Raw genomic sequence first — 21,386 nt, 5'->3', positions numbered from 1 at the left:
CAATGCCAAAAATTTTATTGGCCCCTACATTACTATACAGTACTGTGTTGTGAGTGAGTGAGTGAAACAGGAGAAATGCAATGTACCATTAGATGTGCCTGTATAAGAAAGGGTAATGAAAGGTTGGAGGAAATAAGATAAGAAAATTAAGAAAATAGAGATGAGGCAAAAAAGAGGAAAAATAAAAAGGGAAGGAAAAGAAGAGCTGGTGGGGAGATTCACTGTATGCCTACAGTTGCAGACAAGTGTATTCTGTCACAGTTGCATGAACTGAGTGGCAACATCAAAATTTAACTGAAATAAGAGTCAAACTATATCACTTGTGGTCCAAAGAAAGAAAGAAAGAATGAAGGAACGAACAAACAAATGAACTAACTAATAAACGAACAAATTAATGAATGAATAACCTATAAACTAAATGTTGAAGCAATATACACACTACAGTTCAAAAGTTTGGGGTCACTTTGTAATGGGATTCTATAGGGAAGTGACCCCAAACTTTTGAACGGTAGTGTATATATATATATATATATATATATATATATATAATTACCCATTCTTTAGGGGAGCGTTTCTCAACTCCCCCACACTTTAAAAAATCAGACATTCAGTTAAATAACCAACTACAAAAATATGAACCAAAGAACAGCTTGTTTTTTCTTTAAGTGCCAGCTTATGCTGTGAGAGGAGCATGCTGCTTTATGTGAGGTATGTAAGCCTTGTCATTATGAAACTTTGTGTGATGTAATCACCAGCAATTATGCAAACTTACCCACAGTACCCAGGACGATGTAGCCAAGGATGACAATGACGAAGATAACACAACAAACCACATCAGTGCAGCTCCTGTATATTTAAACAAACATACATAAGAATGAGTGACATGGAGGTCCAAGATAAGAAGATAATTTCCAAATCCCAAAGGGGAAATTGTGAAATTGCTTCACATCAAGCAAGAAAAAAAAAGAGAAATATATGAGTAGGTTGTTAATCACTTCATGATAAAACTGGTAATTATGATACAGTTGCTGGATGGCAACTAAGTTACAGCTCGGTACCTAGATACTGCACTTCCCTGTAAGCATGACAAAGTGTAATCTGCTTGCTGTATTTTCAGAAAAACTGCAGTGGAGCTTCAACTTCCTGATGAGACCCTGAACCGCTTCTCAAGGGTTAACAGTCCCACAGGCAAAGAGACAGCTATTTGAAGATTCTCTCTCTCCATGTTAGTCTGTTCATTTAAAACAGCATCTCTGAGTCAGTCTCTCAGAGTCTTTATGCACTGTTTCAATGTCTCCTGCATAACAAGCTGTCTTGCCCTCCTTTCCGCCCTGAGAGAAGCTGTCCGTCAAGTGCTTTTTCAAAACCATTCAGACTTGAAGTACTACACCCATCCACAAATGAAGACAAGTTCAGCCCACTGAGCCCAGTTGTAATATACAGGGGACACACACAATGTGCAGCCTTCCCCTGGTGCCATACGCTTGTGAAATTGACTTGAGAATCTTCCCCAGCATTCAAAGCCAAGGTCAATGGGAGGCCCAAGCTTAGAGATGTGACAGTCTTTCCTCTGTGTACTTCTTTGAACAAAGAATTGTCCTTGTTTGGTATGCAGCATGGCTACATGGTTGTACACAGACACTGCTGCTCTTCATTCTCTAAATACCAATTCAAAATTAACTAGCAGATAGTTGAGATTAGAGTGGTGATGTACACAAATAATCATCAGTGGAGGAGCCCATACAAAGATAAATGGTAGCTAAAACAGACACAAAGGCAGTAATAGTAAAAATAAAACAAGTTAATTAAATGCACTTTATATTAAAACAAAGGCTATTTCAATATTATACATAGTTTAGTCCACTGTATTAAGGGTCATTTGTGTAAATTGCAGTTTACAGTATATTAGCAAGGTCCTGTGATAGATTGGTCAACTGAACTTGTAAATATTCAGGATTGCTAATATTATTTTGTCCCTGGTAGAGTGCAAATTTTCTCCAGTTTTCATTCAGGATAAAATGACTTCCTTATCATTTCTATTATCTAACTTAGGCTAAGACAGCAGACACATGCTAACTGATTCTCACAGCCTGGGCAGCACATTTATATGTATATGTATATGTATATATACATACATATATATACAGAGAGAGAGAGAGAGAGAGAGAGAGAGACAGACAGACAGACAGACAGACAGACAGACAGATAGATAGACAGATAGATAGATAGATAGGAGCCACAAGGCCACGGAAGAACTGTTTGAAGTTATTGACAGGGCAGAGACTTCATGGCCGAAGGCTGCGTCTGTTGTAGCCGGGCATTTTAACAGCACCAACCTGAGGAAAGTCCTGCCGAGATACCACCAACACATCAGCTGTTCTACCCGTGGCAAGAACACGCTCGATCATGTTTACACCCCTTACGCAAATATGTATAAGGCCCTCCCTCGATCTCCTTTTGGGAAATCTGATCACGCCTCAGTTCTGCTGCTGCTTTCCTATAGACAGAAATTGAAGTGTCACGGACCAGTGACATGGACCACTCAACAGTGGTCCATACAATCGTGTTGCAGCATTCAAGCCCGTACCACCAGGCTCAGGACAGCTTCATACCGCAGGCCATAGGACTTCTAAATGCTGTCAGCAGAAACGCCACCTTTAAATAATAGCATCTTCTTATTGCTTATTATATATTTTACTGTATAACTTATTTGTAGTATTCTTGCTTTTTGTGGTTTATATTCTTTTCAGCATTGTTAGGAGAGCCTGGGATCTAAGAATTTCACTGCCAATGATTGCTGATGTAATTGTTGTGCAATGACAATAAATTCATTCATTCATTCATTCACTCATTCATTCATTCATTCATTCATTCATTCAGATAGATAGATATTAGCTAATATATATAATCAGCTAATGATTGAATTAATAATACAACAGAAAAAAAAGGTTAGAAGAGTTATGCAGGTTTCTGCTTCTCACTGTAAAGAGTTGGTGACTTTCTTGCACATACTCTCAAATACTGGAGTGTTGGTAAAATTAAACCAATCACTTTTAAACCTTTTTTTATTTAAATGGATATATTATTAATAAGTTGCTGGTATTTTCTACACCAAACATAGACATCAATCTAAAGATAGCTTGATAGTTTGAATAACATTTAGTTTTATCCCTTACTAAAAGATGAGCATGTAGACATCTATGAACGGTTTAGTGAATTGTGACACTTTTAAAGGTGAATGCCACTTTTTTGGAAGTACAGTTTTATATATATATATATATATATATATATATATATATATAAAAGATGCACAACTCTTCCTAGTGAAGACAGCAACTGGCAGTTCATAAGACAAATTGCTACACTACCAGCAAAACTGTTGCTGCAATAATATAATCTCAGCAATAGCGGAGATTGTGGATATTATTAACAAAGGCAGACAAGGGAGTATCATTTAATTTTATTCAAAAAAGGCATTCTGGTTGCTATGGTTATTATAGCTTTCCTCGCCTTTAAATCCCTCACCATCCTTCATTTGGTAAATAAGTTAGCTATCACTCAGACACATCTTAGGTGATTACAAGCAAAGATATGAGGGCTGGGCATCTCAAGCTGAAATTGCCTCTCCTGCACTTTAATATGAGTGTTACTGTAGATCTCTTGTGCTTTCCATCTCCTTATTCAGAAACTGCTGCATTTTTTAAGACAAAGTGCAAGCACAGCACCAGAGTGTGAAAACAAAGTCACCTTTGAAGCAAACAAAGGTTAGTGTTGCAGAGATGCTGACAAAGTAAGGAAGCTAAAACAATTTGGCTTCACTCTCTTATCTCAGGAAAACAGTTAAAATCTTTTTATACTCCAACCTGACCTGAAACTTCATATATCCTTAAATGTCACTTGTACATACGTAGACGAGGACAAATGGAGTGTCCTGCTTGTGTAACTGAGTTGGCAGGCATACTACTTTGAAAGTAGAGGGAAAATCAGCACTGGAAGCTTTGTCAGTGCAATGGGAGACATTTGCAACAGTATTATATTTGTGGGGCTGATATTCTGTGGGGGCCAAGGTGACAAAGATGGCAGAAGTGCTACAGAATAGTGTGAGTGCAATTGTGGTGTGAATCTGTCAAACTGTCCAAGCTTTGTAATAAACACGTGCAGAAAAAAATGTCCAGATTTTCTCAAAAAAGGGATATATCCCATGCTCACAAAAGTCACAAGGGAGAAATGTTTAACTGAGCAGTGGCACTGACAAAACTGTCAGATAATGAGATCGGAAACAGAAGTGGATTCATAGTTAAAGTGCTCATTTAGTACTTTGATGGAATATTAAAAATGGAATGATTACGTACCATTACTGTCATTAAGTTGTTTATATTTATAATGATTGGATATACATCAATTTACAACCACAGCCAGGCAGGTACAACAACATGTTCACAGCTAACTGGCCTGTAGAAGACTACTCAGTAACTAGATAAAGTTACTTCATTTAGCACTGAAGTTTGGATGGAAAAAAAGTTAACCACAGAGTTGGTCCTCTCCCAGTTCTCATTAAGAAAAGCCCCTGGGCCAAAGAAACATCAAAGTATTCTCAATGCCTTCATCCAGCTCTATCCAATCAGATGGAAGAAGGTGGGATACAGACACAAGAGGATTGTAACATGCATTCACAGCAGCCTGCAAAACTGGCATTGAACATAAAAGAGATAAGAGCATACACAACCTCAGACAGTGAGTAAAACATCAAGAAAAGCCTATTAGGTTATCCTTGTAGTTTATTGACAAAGTTCTTTATTGCTTAATTTCTTGTGCGTAAGAAAATACAATATTAAAATATAAAATTAATTTTAAATGAATGCCAAAGTTAAAAATTTAAATTAATGCCACTAATTTTAGGCAAGCCCTTCTAAGTTTATAATTCTACATTCTTCACTGTATGATCTACATCTGCTTTTCCTATGGTTTATTTATTTAAACCACTTTCATGTACTAGCTAAGCTACAACTAAGAAAAGGCGCTTTAACTTCATAGGTCAAATATAAAAAAGATTTAGTCATAGGCTCTGACGTACAAAATTATACACCTTATTAGGCAGAAAGCAGCTCATTGGGAGAGATGCCAGCTTGCAGCTTGTCCAAAAACACAACACATTTCACAATCTGCTTGCAGAAGGCCCAGTGAAGTGTGCACAGTAGTATCAAAGTAGTACAAAATCTGGTATCCATTGCCAACAGAAATAGATTTCTTCATTTGAGAAACTTCGATGGTTGACAAAAATGATAACTGGAGCCAAGCTCAAGAATATAATCCAATGTTAACATGAACAAGGTAATTCTAAGTAGTGAGTATGTTGTGTGGAGTGTTGCGCCAACTGCTGCAACACTTCATCATATGAATGCTTTGATTATATGTTATAAATATAACTAACAGCAGCATCTGCTTTGATACCATAAAAAAGGAAAATTAGTATCATTATTTCATCAGAATTATGGCACCAACTTGGTACAGAGGTATTAGTTCTCATGACATCCCTAGCATAAACTACATCTGTTTTGTGGAAATCTGACTGCCTACTAATTTGTGTCATTGGGTTAACTCCAGCCACCAGCTCGACTTATTACCATTGATCTGTGTGGTGAAGTAGAGAGAGCTGCCAGCACCCAAGCTTCAATCTTTATTAACGTAGCGTGACAATTAATCAATCTCTCTGCACTCAGATAGGGGTATGTGCCAAAATGATTACACAATGGACAAAATCAATAAACACGTAAGGGTCAAATATTGGAGGGTCAGTTTGTTCCTATCTAAGAAGGGCTGATCTAGAAAAATTTATCCATGCTTTCTTTTCATCATGCTTGGACTACTGTAACTCCCTGTACGTCGGCATTGGCCATTCAGATTTCAACCGTCTGCAGCTTGTCCAGACTGCAGCAGCTCGTCTACTAACCGGGACAAAGAAAAGCAAGCACATAATGCCGGTGCTTTCAATTCACTGGCATCCAGTTAGGTACAGGATTGATTTTAAGATTCTTTTATTTGTTTTTAAGTCTTTGAATCGACTGGCCCCAGAACATTTATCTGACCTTGTTAGGGTGCATCAACCCTCCAGAGCCCTTAGGTCAGCTGACCAGATGGGCCTGGACGTCCCTCGATTCCTCATGAAAACCAGAGGAGATCGAGCCTTTGTAATTGTGGCTCCCACACTGTGGAACGCATTGCCCCTCCCTGTGTGGTTTGCGAATGGCCTCTTCATTTTTAAAACGCGTTATAAGACCCACTTATTTACCATGGCCTTTGGCTGAGCAGAGTCACCCCTTCTGGATTTTTATCTGTTTTTATTTCACTGCTTCTTTTTTCTTTTATTTTTTTTACTGTTTTGCTATAATTGTTTCTTATTGTTGATAACTGTAAAGCACTTTGGTTGGCAATGGGCTTTTAAAAGTGCTATATAGATAAAGCTGACACTGACATAGTTCAAATGACAAAAAAGTATTTCCTTAAAAAAATCTTGTGTTATCTCTGCTTAGATTGTAATACCATGCAAGTTAATTAGATTTCAGTTTTTTGTCATACAGATAAGAGGTCTTCAGTGAGTGATAAAAAAAGGCATATCGCATGTAATTTACATGCAAAGATAGTGATGATGAGTACCTGTTCTGAACGGGCCCTCTGAAGTTTGGGTCAAACCTGCGTGGCTCACCTGTAAGATGAGCACAGTTTGGATAGATTAGTTGACAAAATCATGACATAGTTCTAAAGAAATTACAAAATACATCGACAAGTGCATACCTAGAATATAGACATACTGCATGTGGAAACTTATAATTAACAGAATTTAAGGCTGTTTTGTAAGTCTATTGTCTTGGAGAATATAAAGTCAATAAGAGGAAAAAATAAGTCACTAAAGAATTTTGAATGAAAAAATTTAGGAAGGAATTACATAATGCTTCATGTGCCCTCTGCAAGAAGCCAATCGTCTGTCAAAGTGACAAACATATAAAAACCAATCTTGTTGCATTTATGCAAACTTACAGTTAGACTAGCATGAGAATTTAGTAATGACCAGCTTATGTTCACTTTGGCCACAATATAGCTTTCTGAATAGAATCTCAAATAATGTGTTTTTGACAAAACTTTAATGCACTAAAAGTATAACAATTCAGGAAGAAAAGCCAAGTAATCTTGAAAATTGAAGTTAGAATTCTTCCTTCACAGATTTTCTAGACATGATCATTTTAAACCAAAAGAACTGCCTAGAGACATTTACAAGATGGCTAACTTTGGTATAATTTAAAACAAAATGAAATTTATATAAAAACTGAATAAAACATCCAAATAGTTTATTATATAACTACAACACACAGTATCAATTTAGGATGCTGTTCAGTCAAACACATACTAACTGGGTCATCGTATACTGTACTTTTGTTTTCCTTGCAAATCTAAATGAGGACCATGCTAAAGCAAAGCGACAAAAAGCTCGAAAAATGTCACATACCTAAAAATATAATAGCTTATCTGGTTCATGGAGAGGATTCCCCTATTTGATCCAGCAGAGTAATAAATACTGAACGTCTGCAAGCACCACTGGTCTCCCAAAGGGCTAATTCTTGACTGTGTTCACTTTTAGACATAACAGGGCGAATGCACTTGAATTTTTACCAGCCGGCTTCTTTGGTCCCCAAATGGTCTCTACCCCAGATGAAAGTAAATATAACATGTTGCTAAGGACCAATTAATCATCACACATGGAGCATAATTTTTCCGAGCAGCTGAGGCAGTCTTAGGGGCAGCATGAGTGGGTCTGTCCCATCTGTCCAGTTACCAAACCAATCCTGTTGAAAGAATTCAAAATGTCTGAGAAATAATTACACTGCAATATGCATATGCAAATATTAGGAGTGGGGAAATAAATTAAATCTAGCATTCTGAATCAAAGAACAAATGTCAAAAATTGATTGTCTAAATCACATGTGTCAAACTCAAGGCCCGGAGGCCACATCTGGCCCGGGAATTAATTATCTTTGGCCCGCATGATCTTATCTAATCACTATTAGAGCTGGCACGCTGATAGAGTGCACAAGCCACCATAATACTACAAGTCCCACAATGCACTGCCAGTACACTGGCACATCAATCACTCACCCCCAAGCTCTTGTTCTCTAGCAGCCTGACTGAGCTGCTCACATTTGTCAATGACCCCTCTCCCCCAAAAATGGCTAAAGGGAAAGTGGGCTTTTAAAACAGGGAATATGTTTGCAGATGTGGAGGACAAAGCTGTGTGTCTGTGTGGAGACAGTGAGGTTGTATTGAAAGAATACAACATAAGAAGCATCTGGACAGGAAACAAAGGTTGCAAAAGTAGAACTATTAACCCTTTCGGTGCCCGAGTTTAAAAAGTTAAAAAAAAAAAAAAAAACATTGAAAAATGTTGAATATGAACCAGTCTGTGATGGCAGTAAAATTACTCATCTGATTTAATATTGTGGAATCACAGGTTGGGAGTCGAATTAGATTCTATAAGTTTCACAATGAACTATATATATATGTCTGTGTATGTGTGTTTTATCAATAAAAGTTAATTTAAACAAATTAATTATTGGTCATTAAAAAATTTTTTCTTTAAAAAGTAAAAGTAGTCACATAGAGACAAAAAAGAGTCTTAAAATAAAAGCCAGGAAGAAAGTCAAAAAGTGAAGGGTCAGCTTTAAATCCAAAGCTGGTCTCATGATTGTGGGACTGTGAAAGTTTCCTTTGAGGCAGAGTAGGTGATATAATAATCCTTAATACTTTAGCATGACCAAAGCTTTATAAGCTGTTTGACTTGTCCTTGCAGTTAGTACTCTTAGCACACAGCCATCCATCTAGCTCTCAGTGAAAATCCTGAAAAATTCAGCCATGTTTTAGTGCTAAAACTTTGAAATACTCTGGGTTAAGTTAAAAGCATGAATTTCTCCTTCAAGGACACTTGTCACAAGACCAGGTGCTCACTGCAGTTTTTACACAGCAATGACATTGAACTTGGTATAATACAACTATCTTCAAAAAACTAAAAAACTATATCAGAAATAAGAAGCAATACCGCTGACAGCAAAAAAAAAAAAAAAAAGAAAGAAAAAAGAGCACAGAGAACAAAGGGTAAACATAATTTTTGTTTTAAGATAAGAACTAAAGATTTCACTCTACCATTCAAATTGTGATCTGGCTTGTAAATTCAGCACCTGTTCATGATGTACTGAATGCTCTATGTTGTGCCTCTTATCGTGTGTAATAACTCTTGTTTCCCAGTGGTTGTTGCTACAGCTTCATGGCCAGCAGGCTGTATCACATTAACAGAGCTAATTAGAAATATAACTGGTGGGGTGAGCAGGATATGTAGTTAGCTACTAGACTAGACCAAAGATGCAAGCTGAAGATACACATATTTTAAATATTTTCTTCATTGATCTTTCTCAGCTGTGTGACTATCCATGTCGATCTCCACAGCATGGGAATTATTACGGTAAAAAAAAAAAAAAAAAAAACGTTGTCCATATGGTGTGTGGAAGCTGAATCACAGTGAGATCAAAGGGAGGCTGCGGTTAGAGGACAGATTGTGATGCAGTAAATGTCAGGAGATACGTTCATGTCAGTGGTGTCTTGATTCCCCAACTGTTTTGTGTTGTATAGTCTGCCAACACTTAAGGTCCACTAGGAGAACTGATACGACAGTCGGCTCCCTAAAAAGGGCAGTCATGAACTGGACTGTTAATGTGATATTATAAACTCAAATCTCAATATGAGTTTGTGCAAGCAGACTCTTCAATAGAAAGTTTTAACATTGAATCCACAATAAGCTGAAAGGTATTCTGGGGACTTCATGCCTCCTTGTTCTAATGCAGTAACAACCAGGTGACACAGCATGTGCTTATTCACCTGAAAGCTAAATTTAGCTTTAGCTGCTGTTCTTGTTCATTACATGAGCCTAAATATTTGTACCAAGCTGTTGTACCTTCCTCTGACCCACAAACACAAAACACATTTCAGTGTTGGGAGAAGAGAGAGCGATAAAAACATCAGTGATGCTGGGCCACCAGCACACACTGCATTAGATGACGGCTGTTTACACTGCACTGCAGTCTGCCCATGCAGGAGATGAGGCTGGTGGACTGGATGTGTGCTGCTGGCTGTAGACATGCTGAATGAGGGTCTGTAGTCAAAGGCATTCGGAAAAAGCCTGGCAGGCATGTAGCACTGGGACAGCAAGGGTCACTTTTAGCTCCACTAACTACCAATCCCCTTTATTGACATAGTGTTGGATTATGGCACAGTGACCTGCACTGACAGATTTATGCATAACACAAAATGCATGGTGGTACTGAAATGGGATAATGTAATAAGGCTTGATGGGGAAAATTTGCTCATTAGGATTGGACAAATTGTTTGGTAGGAATTTTCAACCCCATCCTGATTTGCATTTCTATGTAGTCTTTGAAAGGAACATAATCTATGGATAAATCTGTTGAGATAAAGGTACAACATCATAAAGACCTGTAACATGCATAAACATTAATAAAAAAAAACTTCCATTTAAAAATCTTATCATCAAGACTTAGAGTCATATTGACAGAAATGATTTACAATCCACATTTCTAACAGACAAGATGATAGTAAATCATGCCCCCCACATCTCAAATTCTTCACTTTCTTTCCAGAGTTTCTTAGCTCTTTTCCATACACACACATCCAGTACATATTCACAACAACACCGGCAAACACAGGCTCCAGTGTCCCCTGGCTCCACTGTCCAACAAATGGCCTCTTTCATACTGTGGTCAGGCAAACAGCTAGAACACTGCAGGTGCTCTACATGGGCTGGGTCAATGGGGCCATTTGGAAAGGACTATTTTGTTGTTTTAACTCCATTTATATGTATTTCTGAGATCTGGGCAAAGCAACATACAGTGAAACTGCTCTTCTGTCAAAACTAGATTCATAAAGTTTTTACACATCCATCTTTCTTTAATCTTGACTTGTCTTCTCATTCTATTAAAGGAAAACATCCCAGCATAAAATTGGGTTTTGCAACAGTAAAGTTATTAACTCTGTGTTATTTGGCACACTTCCAGAGGTTTGTTCAATATGACTTTACGTGAGGACTGGCTTCTGTGTGGCCACTTTTTTATTAAAGTAGAATGTTAAAGTTAGTGATGGTTGCGCTTCGGCAAGGTTGTCTCATCGGTCAGCAAAAAAAGGCTGTTACATAGTTGAAAGTTAATTAAACAGTTTCAAGGTAAAACGACATAGGTATAACAGTTGGAGGTATAATGTCCCTAAACTGAGTTATAGTGTTATAGTTTGATTGGTGTTTACGAACCGTTATACGTGAACGCTACAAAGATGTGATTTAAGAAGCTTGCAGACATGTCCCAGTCTGTGACTTCATATTTGATATTTTCAATGAATCGGAAGGAAGAAGTTACATGTGAGCCATCGGTGAAGAGCACATTAGAGTGCCAAAGACAGGGTCAGGTAACCCAACAGGGGAAAAATTCAGTGAAGGAAAATAAACACAAAACAAACATGACAGCGAACACATTGAAGAAATGATTGGTTGCTCAGGATACTTAACAGAATTTGTGATGGATTAATGGTGAGTAAACATAGATAAACTTATCCATATTCCAAGTGTAACAGTTATTCATTTAAAAACAGATGATGAGAAAAAAAAACATGTTGTGTTTTTCCATGACTTATGTTTCTGTTCCATTTGTCAAATAATACACTCTCACACAACTGACTGTGAGGTCTTTCAGTGTGCAAACAACAACATTAAAACCAGCTGCGTGATATTACCCATCCATCTATCATGTCGCCTCAACATTGGGCACTTAAGATGTGCACACAAGACCTCTGGAGGTGTGTCATGGTCTAGTACTCTAACATCGAAATGCATCATTTGAGTTGCTGACTCAGGTCTACATGCATCAGTTTTGTTCTGTTGCAAAGCATTGATAGTTGATCAGAAATGTATGACATTGAGTGTCCATGGTCCTTATCCTTTTTATCTTCCCTTGTCTCTTATTCAACTATCATACAGATTTCTAGTGAGGCAAAGCACACACTTTTTTTTAAAGAAGCACCAAAATAGGTAAACTAGAGCTTAAACATCTCATAAGAAAGGCAATAAAACACTTCTTATTTCAGATTTTTTTTCTATGTAGCAAAATCTGAAAGGGTCGGAATAATCTTAACAAAGTTATGCTTAAAAAGGTGTTAGTTTAAAGAGAAAAAAAGAAACTTAAAAATACATCAGAATAATGATACCAGTCAGCAGGGTAGGCATAGTTCGTAAGTCTGGATACTGGGTACAGTATAGTCATTTATATTTGATTAAAGCACTGGCTTCTGCCAATCCATAGAGGAAAGTTACATCAGTAATATGGCTATGGGCCTTTGTGTTTTCCTTTAATCTATACAGATAAAGTATAAGTTTTTAGGTTTTTTCTGCTGTATAGGGGACAGATATTTTCTGGCAAGACTTTTAGATCGATCCATCCATCCATTCATCGATCCATCCATCTGTCCGTCCATCCATCCATCCATGTATGTCATAAAATTCTTACACAAATCGTCCATCTGTGAAAGACATCACAGCAACAACCTTCTGGATGGCTTACTAGGTTCATAATATTAAAAGGGAGATAAAATACACACAAATGCTCTCCATACGGCATCATGACCATGTTTTCTCTGCCTTTCTTCTATTATACAGAAGCATCTTTCTTGCCTTGCGTGTATTCTCCCTCTCCGGAGAACAGTACAACCTTTAAAGTGCTTGTCTCCTTACTGAGACAAGACAATAACATCTTGATCTCTGGTTTAGCTTTACTGAGTAGAGTCCTTTGGAAATGTCTCAACTATCAGCAGATGGTGGATGACCATGCATCTGACTTATTAGCCCACTGGGTTAACCCCCATTTCTGCATGAACAGCATTTATAGTGGGATATTTACTGAGAGAAGCAAACTGACAAAAAACTGGGAAGATGACTGACATTCCCTCAAAAAACAAGGAAAGTGAGATTGGGGTTGGGATTCAGCCCCTTGGAGGGGAATCAGCTGCAGTGTGTCAGATGCTGACAGCAAGGCCTGCTGCGTCAAGCAGAGAAGTAGAAGAGTGTTGCTGGGACTTGGTGACCTTGGTTACTTTTGCATCTGTGTCTTTTAAGCTTGAATTTTTTTAACTTGATCATGTTTTAATACTTTTTTCTCCAGTATTCTTACTTTTTCCGTTCTCTTTTGTTTTTAACGTTAAATTATGCTTCTTATTTTCTGTAAAGCACTTTGAATTACCCTGTCGTTGAATTTTGATATACAAATAAACTTGCCTTACTTCAGTGGAAGCTTTCAGTTATGTCAGTGGTTGAGTATTCACACACAAATCGTAATCCCACTTTACACACTGAATTTCAACTATTTTTATGTGAGACCCAGATTCATAAAAGCACAGCAGGATGAACATAACATTAGGACAAAAGACTTTATCTATGAACATGTGTTTTTTATAACACTTTTTTTAAGTCTACTGCATATTTTTAACTGCACTATACTCTGATCTGCCAAAGACTTACACAAATAAAAGTCAAGATGAAGGGAAAAATCTAGAAATATTATTAAAATCAGTTAAGTAATTTACTAGCGATACCACTTTGCATTGGATGGTCGATTGTAAAATTAGTCAATAAAAGGAAAATTAATTCATAACTTGGTAGGTTAAAGGAAAATGGAAAACATCTGGTGTCCTTAGTTCCGAAAATGTAAGATTCAAACATTTTTTTTATCATATGATTGTTTGTTTAATAAAGTTTTAGACTGATGATCAAAAAAACTGACTGGCCACCTTATACTGCAGGAAGTTTTAACGGGTATCTTTTACAACTCTTTAATCCTCAAATCCTCAGTCAAAACAATAATTTGTAAGGTAATATTTAAAGTAACTCAGCTGTTAATTACAACTCTACTGACTACTTCCATGCAACATTAACATGCCCAGCTGAGTAGAAAGTGGAAAAGGGGAAATGTGAATAAAAAACATTAGGGCTGGTATAGTCACTAAATTCCTGAATCTGTTCGATTCAATTTACAACAGCCTTTTTTGATTTGATTTCTATTAAATCCAATTCGATTTGATATCTTTTCATTTACAGATATTTTTGTAACACCACCATTTTTTTCATATTAAAGACGTTCTCGGATAACTCTTTTCTTTTATTTATTTATTTTTTTATAAAACACTAAGTGCATTTACATGACAATCAAAATCAGCTATCTGGGAGTAATCAGATTACTGTAATAATCTGATCTGACACATTAATTTCTGAAGTACCATAACAATAAAATGTTTCCCCAGATTCTGAGGCAGAAATGCTGTGATGGACATAACTAAATAAATAAAACCCACAGAACAGAAAATAGTTAAACTTTTTAAATGTTCTGATGAAACCATTTCATTCTTATTCTTAAAGTTCAGATTTCAGATAACATGCTAATGTTAATAAAACCTATACAAACACTGGATCCATTTAAAGCTGTAATACAACTCAGAAATTCATTCAATGAAGGTAGATTGACCTTGTTCAGCTGTGCTCGCTGCTGTGATAACCATGACGCTATCAGCATAACACCAGAGCAGGAGAAATACTCCATCTGCTCCTTACTCGAGCAATACGCTTCCATCTTCAGCTGCTAAGAGAATTTACAAAAAACTCATATTTTTGTCTGATTTTCAGCTAACGGAAACTTGTGTGTGTACTCACTGCTGTGGATACAGAAAGCAGGCGCAGCTATGACATGCCGTCATGTAAATATGATAAATAGCATCAGACTATTTGCTCTTTGATAAAAGAACAAAGTGTAACCTGTTCTAGAGAAAATTTGACTTTACATGACCATATCGGATTTATTTTAAGCTACGTGCGTGGGGTCATTACTTCCTGCTGTTGAACGTGATGGTACCTGTTAGCATTAGCTGCTAATATGAGTGTCGCGGTCTTAGTGTTATTTGCTAATGTAAGACTATATATATATATATATATATATATATATATATATATATATATAAATATATATATATATATATATATATGTTAAGATCTTGCTGAGCCTCAGTAAGTCACGCGAGAGTAGGGTCATGTTACTGGAAATAAGGACATTTAAAAAAATCAGTCTCCAAATTTAATAAATCAATATTGGATTAATTTAATTTGAATAGATTAAAATCGATTAACTGATTTTTAACCCTGCCCTAAAAGACATATTTAACAATGTGTTTCAAATTAAGAAAATCTAATTATTTAAAGAGACAATTTACAGATAAGAGTATTATTTGTTTGTTTTGTTTCTACACTCTAATGGAGGGTCAATGTCTTGATTTGATCAACATTAATGTAACATGTCTTCATCCGCAGGGAGGACTCTTAACATCTGCCTGTCAGCAGTCTGCACATGGGGATCAGTAACAAAGCCACTAAAACCATAAAAAAGATATATATCTAAACAAGGCTGAAGACCTTCTTGACAACAAAACACCATTCTAGTTTTGTTTCTGGGATACTGACATATCTGTTTGAACAATGTTAGCCACATTGCTTGGACATAGAGTAAGACTTATCAAAAGTCACGTCAAGTTTCACTGTGCACCAGAGAGAATCAAATTGTACGTGCCTGGCATAAATGCAGCTGCCTTTTCTTTTCCTTACCTTCCAGAGTCTCTTCAGGCTGTCTATGGTGAATCACTGTCAATGCCACTTTACTTCATAGTCATGAGCAATTGCTGATTATTTTAACACTACCAATTGTAATTTTGAAATCTTCTTGGCACTGATAAAGCTTTCTCCAGCTTGACAGCAAATTTTCACAAATCTTAACAATATTCATGTCCTGTGAGACTGAAATGATTTACCAACCCACCCACATCATTAAATGTTAATGACATGATGGGAAAAATATATACATTTATTTGTACAGAATGCGATCTTCTACAATAATGAGCAGAAAGGCCATAAAAGAGAATAAATGTTTAAGTGCTCTCCAGAGTGAGTAACAGCCTTTATTTGACACAGGTATTTGCAGAGGACAGTGACACTTAGAAAGTCCATAATAGCACTTAGTCCTGGCTGCAAAAGATCCATTTAGCTACAACCTTCTCCAGCTGAAATTCACAGCAAGAGGCTGTCAGTGTTTTGATTCAAAACCCTTGCTTTCAGCTTTCTGTCAAGATTCTGCACTGACTCAGTGTAAAAATGCAGCGTTTAGGGAAGGTGCCCATGCAGGAAATTTGTTAATTTGCAGTGTGCCCAACTACACTTTTGTAGTGAATGGAACTCATATCTACATTGTTACTTATAAACCTCTCACTGCATGATTATGAGCTACATTTCTACTTTCTGACTGGAATTTTCATGATCTTTATAAGTATAAAAATCTGGATGTTGAGTGGAGGATGCTTGGAGGACTGCCATTTTTTTAAGACCACTTTACAAACACATTTTTCTGATGTTTTTCACATTTTTGCCTCTTACAAAAATGATCAAAGCAATGTTTTAACATCAGTGGAACCAGTATTACAACATTATAAAGTGTTTAGTTTTTTTTCAAGTGAGAAACAAACAAAAACTCTCAAAACTGACAGGCTAGCTGATGGAGCAAAAAAAAAAAAATGGAGAGTTAAAATAAAGCAGATGATGTAAACACTGAGGAGCACCATAATTCCATGCCATGCTCCACTAGTTTGGCTGTTACATGCTGTTGGGGCAAATTTATTTTTCTTAATTAAACTGTCTTAGTAAATTCTCTCAAAATTTCCACAGAGTAGCACTTCAGCTAATGCTCCAGAGGACAATTGAAATATTGTATCTGATGTATACTGTAACTAAATAATGCATATAATTTAAAAGTTAGTGAGCTTTTTACTTCAAACACTTTACACAATCTCTCCTGTCAAGTCTATGGCAGAATGAAAAGTACCCGCCTGAATTTGTGAACAGGGAGAGATAGAGTTTGACATTCCCTGTGGTGAGCTGCATGTCTGCAGAGAGCACAGAAGATCAGCTACAGCTGACAAGTTGCAGTCTTGACTGGCAGATTGCTGGAGTCATGAGGTCTGAGGACAAATTGTGTCAGGATGTGGGGAAATCAGGAAGACACTGTAGTTTTACACATCAGGAGCTGTCAGGAGCAGACCTGACAATGCTTCTGTTACATTAGCTGTTTTTGTATTGAGGCACTGAACTTCGTAAGACCATATACTTAGAAGCTCAGTGTAAGGAAGCAATTTTCTGTATCAGTCAGGTCAGACAATGTGCGGGCTATACCCTTCAAGATCCTCCATTACAAAGTGCGGGTAATGTCCGATGGAGCCTATATGTGCATGGAGTAGGTAAGGAATACAGGATTTAAGAGTGCCATCTGGTGACCCTTGCAGCTTTGCTAATTTTTTTTTTTTCCTGCCAGCACAGTGGTTTCCACTCGTATCAATAATGTGAATTTCTCAAATACATATCATGTTGATATCAAAACAAAACCATCACTATTACAATTCTTTAACATGACCCTTCAATTTCCACAGCATACTTTTTGCATCCCATCCTGTCCAGTAAGGGTAACTTATTGTTTGAAGTTGATGTGAGAAAATAGAGCTTTTACAGTATCTGAGGTTCAAGGCTTCATTACAGCCACTGTAAATGTTATTACTACATACATTTTGAACAGAGATATATTACATTCATTTAAACTAATTATGATGTGGAAGACTGTGATAAGGATTACTCTAGAGGTTATCAATTATAAGCATGACATGAAAGAGGTTTTAATTATAACCAAGTTAAAATGCACTGCATTATTGCTAGGTTTGGACTAATGATTTGGTATATATTCTTGGGGTACCTAATCAGATCTGACATCAATGTACAGTTAATACTATAGGACTAGAGATTTTCTTAATAGTATATACGAGGGGTCTCCAGCTCAGGTCCTCAAGGGCCACAATCCTGCAGGTTTTCAATGTTTCCCTGCTCCAACACACTTGACTCAAATTAATGAGTCCTTGTGCCAAACTTCATAGGCTTCATAGGCCATTTAATATGAGTCAAGTGCGTTTGAGCATGGAGACAATGAATACCTGCAGGACAGCAGCCCTCGAGGACCGAGTTTGGACATCCATGGTATAAAGAAAAACTATAAAATAAAATTAAGCCCTAAATGTAATAATTTCTACAACTAAACAGAAGATTATAGCATGAAAAATGTAAATACTATTTAATAAAACCACCAGTCTGGTAGACGCACCAATATAAGTCAGGCTTTGTTTTAGAACAAAGCTACTGCTGTCTGTGTGGCATCTGGTGTTGATAATGGATTATACTGCTTTGATAAACAACATGGCTAATGGACAGAAAATCTCCACTTAGTCTAAATATATCCATTATATGCCTGATTCAGCAAAAACTGCCACTTGGAGACAATAAATCCTTTGTGTTTAAATCCGTTTAACAGAGGAAGCTGCTTTTAACCGTCATTTCAAACTCTAATACCATGAATGACAATTAACATGAAAAATGGTGCTGACACTTATTACAGTCATTGTTTCTGGTGTAATCACTACATAAGTATGGATAGGTTGATTTATTGTTGTTATTATTTTTCCTTATTTTTTTTTTCTTCAGGATAGTTTATGTTTAGGAATACTTCTTATCCATGTGAAATTTTGAAGTTCATTTACTGAGTGTTCAGGACTATGTTTTACAACTGCAGTTGATGGTTTGTAATCTGATTCTCTATTGTTCAAATCCTGTACAATAGCTTTTCTTGAAATTTTAAAGATAAATCTGGTCAGTTAAACCTCTTATAGCTTACCCTGAGGATATTAAAGCATAGATAGCCTTAAACTTTTTTTAGGTTTAATGGAAAGAAGACAGAGGTAATGGTGTGTGGACACAGTGGATCGTGTCAGATCCCTCCTGCTGAGCTGGAGGGGGAGCCATGTATGTCAAACCCACAGCTGTAAATCTTGGTTTTAAGATGGACAGTGATTTTAAACTGGAAAATCAAATTAACTCCACAGTTAAATTCAGATTTTCAGGATGCAGCTAGTTCAGAACGCTGCTGCACAACTTTTACCAGGAACCCAAAAAAGAGAGCACATAACCCCTGTTCTGGCTTCACAATACTGGCTGCCCGTGCAATTTAGAGTCTATTTTAAAATCCTTATGTTTGCTTTTAAAGTTTAAACTGGTCATGCTCCACCTTATCTGAGCTTTCCCACCGCTATACTTTCTGGTCCCTCATGTTAGCTGATCAGCTGCTCCTGGTCGTCCTCAGTTCTAAACGGAAACTCAGATGGGACGGGGCATTCTCTATCAGTGCACCTAAATCATGGAATGACCTACCTTTGCCCATTCGCCAGGCTCCCTCATCCACCTTAAAACTCACTTTCACTCATTGGCCTTAAACCCAACATGAGACCTGATCATATTTTGCATTTAATTTATTTATTCTAGTTTTAATGGTCTGGATTAGATTTTTTTTTCTATTTGACTCCTTTTATTATGTTTTATTAATTTTAATTGTTTGATATCATTATTTTTACGTTTTTTATGCTTTTATTTTATTTTCTTAGATGGACAGCACTTTGTTGAGCTGTGGCTGGTGTTAAAAAGCTTTATAAATAAATTGATGATGATGATACACCTTTATGGATTTGTCTTTAAAAGGAAAATAACATGAAATCAATCTTGGAATAAATAAAAATTATGTTCAGCATGGTCATTTTTGAGGCAATAAAATTTTCAGCACACAGAGAATTGTCCATGAACACTTTTTTCATTCACTATTCAGTTTTGGGAGATGTTCAGTGTTATCCTATAATGCATAAGTACACTAGGTGCAGAAACAAAGCCAAAAAAAGGCCATGATTTAAGAGATTTGATTAATTTATGATGAGTTTCAGTATGGAAAAATTGAAAATACTCAGAAAGATAACTTGAGCTACTTACAGCTTTAAAGAAAAATATACAACAATAATCACAACTGTTACAGAGAGATTACATTTCAATTAAATTTAATATATAAACTAAAAGGATAAACAGGCTGTGAAGTGTAATTTACTTTATAGAACAGCATTTAGGTTTAACAAATAAATAACTAATTAGTCTAATTGATTAACCAATTAGTGGATTGTCCAACAATTATTGTTTAGCTTGTACCTTAATAAATACAGAATTTGATTTCAAGATTAAAAAGGTCAAATATTCCAAATATTTGCAAATATTTTAGGTTAAATTTATAATTAGCTCTTCTTTTTATTACAACAAACTTAATATTTCACCCTTATTTGGCGGTTGAACAAAACAAAGCAGTGTGATAGAACTATGTACAATATTAGAAAAACAGTAGCCTAATCTTTATTTATTTTCTGTCTTGTGTAAGCTAAAAATGTATCAATCGACCAATCTACCTATGGCTTATGATCTCAATCAACTGCATCGCTCAACTGCGTGTACAAAGACGAAATGACAGTAACCAGCACACTGTTACTTTACATCATAACAATAGACTAAATGTTATATAACTGAAACTGCCAACAAAATAAAGGTAATTGTCTATGCTTTTTTAAAGAAACTCAAGAAAAACACGTCTTTTGTTCAAAAGAAACTAGCCTATAGGTTTTAAACGTTTATACCGTTACGCTGCCGTTATTTGACGTCAACCGTTAAATAGCCCACAAACAGTTAGCACTTAACAGTGCTAGTTATACAAGCAACAGCAAAGATACAAACATCATTCGGATTAATGAATATTCCTTTATATCCTGCTGTCAGTGTTACACAGTACACAATATTCTGCGTTTACAACAAAGACGAACCGACTCACCATAGTAAGATGTGGGGATGTCCGATATTCTAGCCATGGCACTTAGTAGAACAAATGCACCACCGCTGTCTTGGTTTTGGAGACCGCATATGAGAGTCGAGGTAAACCTCTATTGTTTTAACGCCTCGCAGCAGTCCCGTCGTGAAATAAACACAGCAACCTGGAGAGGTCTTGGGCTCTTGGTCTGAAGATGCTTCAGCCACGCAGCTGAGCGTCAGTCGTGTTTACAGCGCGACGTCATTAATTATTCCAAAACTGTTCTTAAAGGGGCCGCTTTTTTCTGCCGCTGAATGTCCCGATTCTTTTGTCAGAATGAGATTTAAAGCACTAACACACGTCCTGGTGTCTACGAGAGCTTGATGAAACCACTGACAGAGGAGAATAGAAGAGTTTCATAGTATCTGTTTGTAAAAAGAGTTGCGTTTCCCAACTTGCTCATTTTGTGCTCCATAATGTTGCCAACATATTAGCTTA

General features: G+C 36.6%; 1 protein-coding gene across 3 annotated transcripts in view; it reads right to left on the bottom strand.

Moving 5' to 3' along the window:
- slc44a5b (solute carrier family 44 member 5b) overlaps positions 1 to 21,146 on the bottom strand; it is a 36,457-nt gene extending 15,311 nt beyond the window's left edge. For all 3 annotated transcript variants that reach the window (XM_042005558.1, XM_042005559.1, XM_042005560.1), the window contains exons 1-3: positions 20,913 to 21,146; positions 6,655 to 6,703; positions 773 to 846 (exon numbers count right to left, since the gene is read on the bottom strand). In XM_042005558.1, the coding sequence (XP_041861492.1) occupies positions 773 to 846; positions 6,655 to 6,703; positions 20,913 to 20,949 (160 nt within the window). In that variant the 5' untranslated portion in view covers positions 20,950 to 21,146. The remainder of the gene's footprint in view (positions 1 to 772; positions 847 to 6,654; positions 6,704 to 20,912) is intronic.
- Positions 21,147 to 21,386: the final 240 nt, after the last annotated feature.

The sequence above is a fragment of the Melanotaenia boesemani genome, chromosome 14, assembly GCF_017639745.1.
Source record: "Melanotaenia boesemani isolate fMelBoe1 chromosome 14, fMelBoe1.pri, whole genome shotgun sequence".
Taxonomy (NCBI): Eukaryota; Metazoa; Chordata; class Actinopteri; order Atheriniformes; family Melanotaeniidae; genus Melanotaenia; species Melanotaenia boesemani.
Note: the sequence above shows the minus strand (reverse complement) of the source record. Positions and strands in the feature narration are given on the sequence as shown.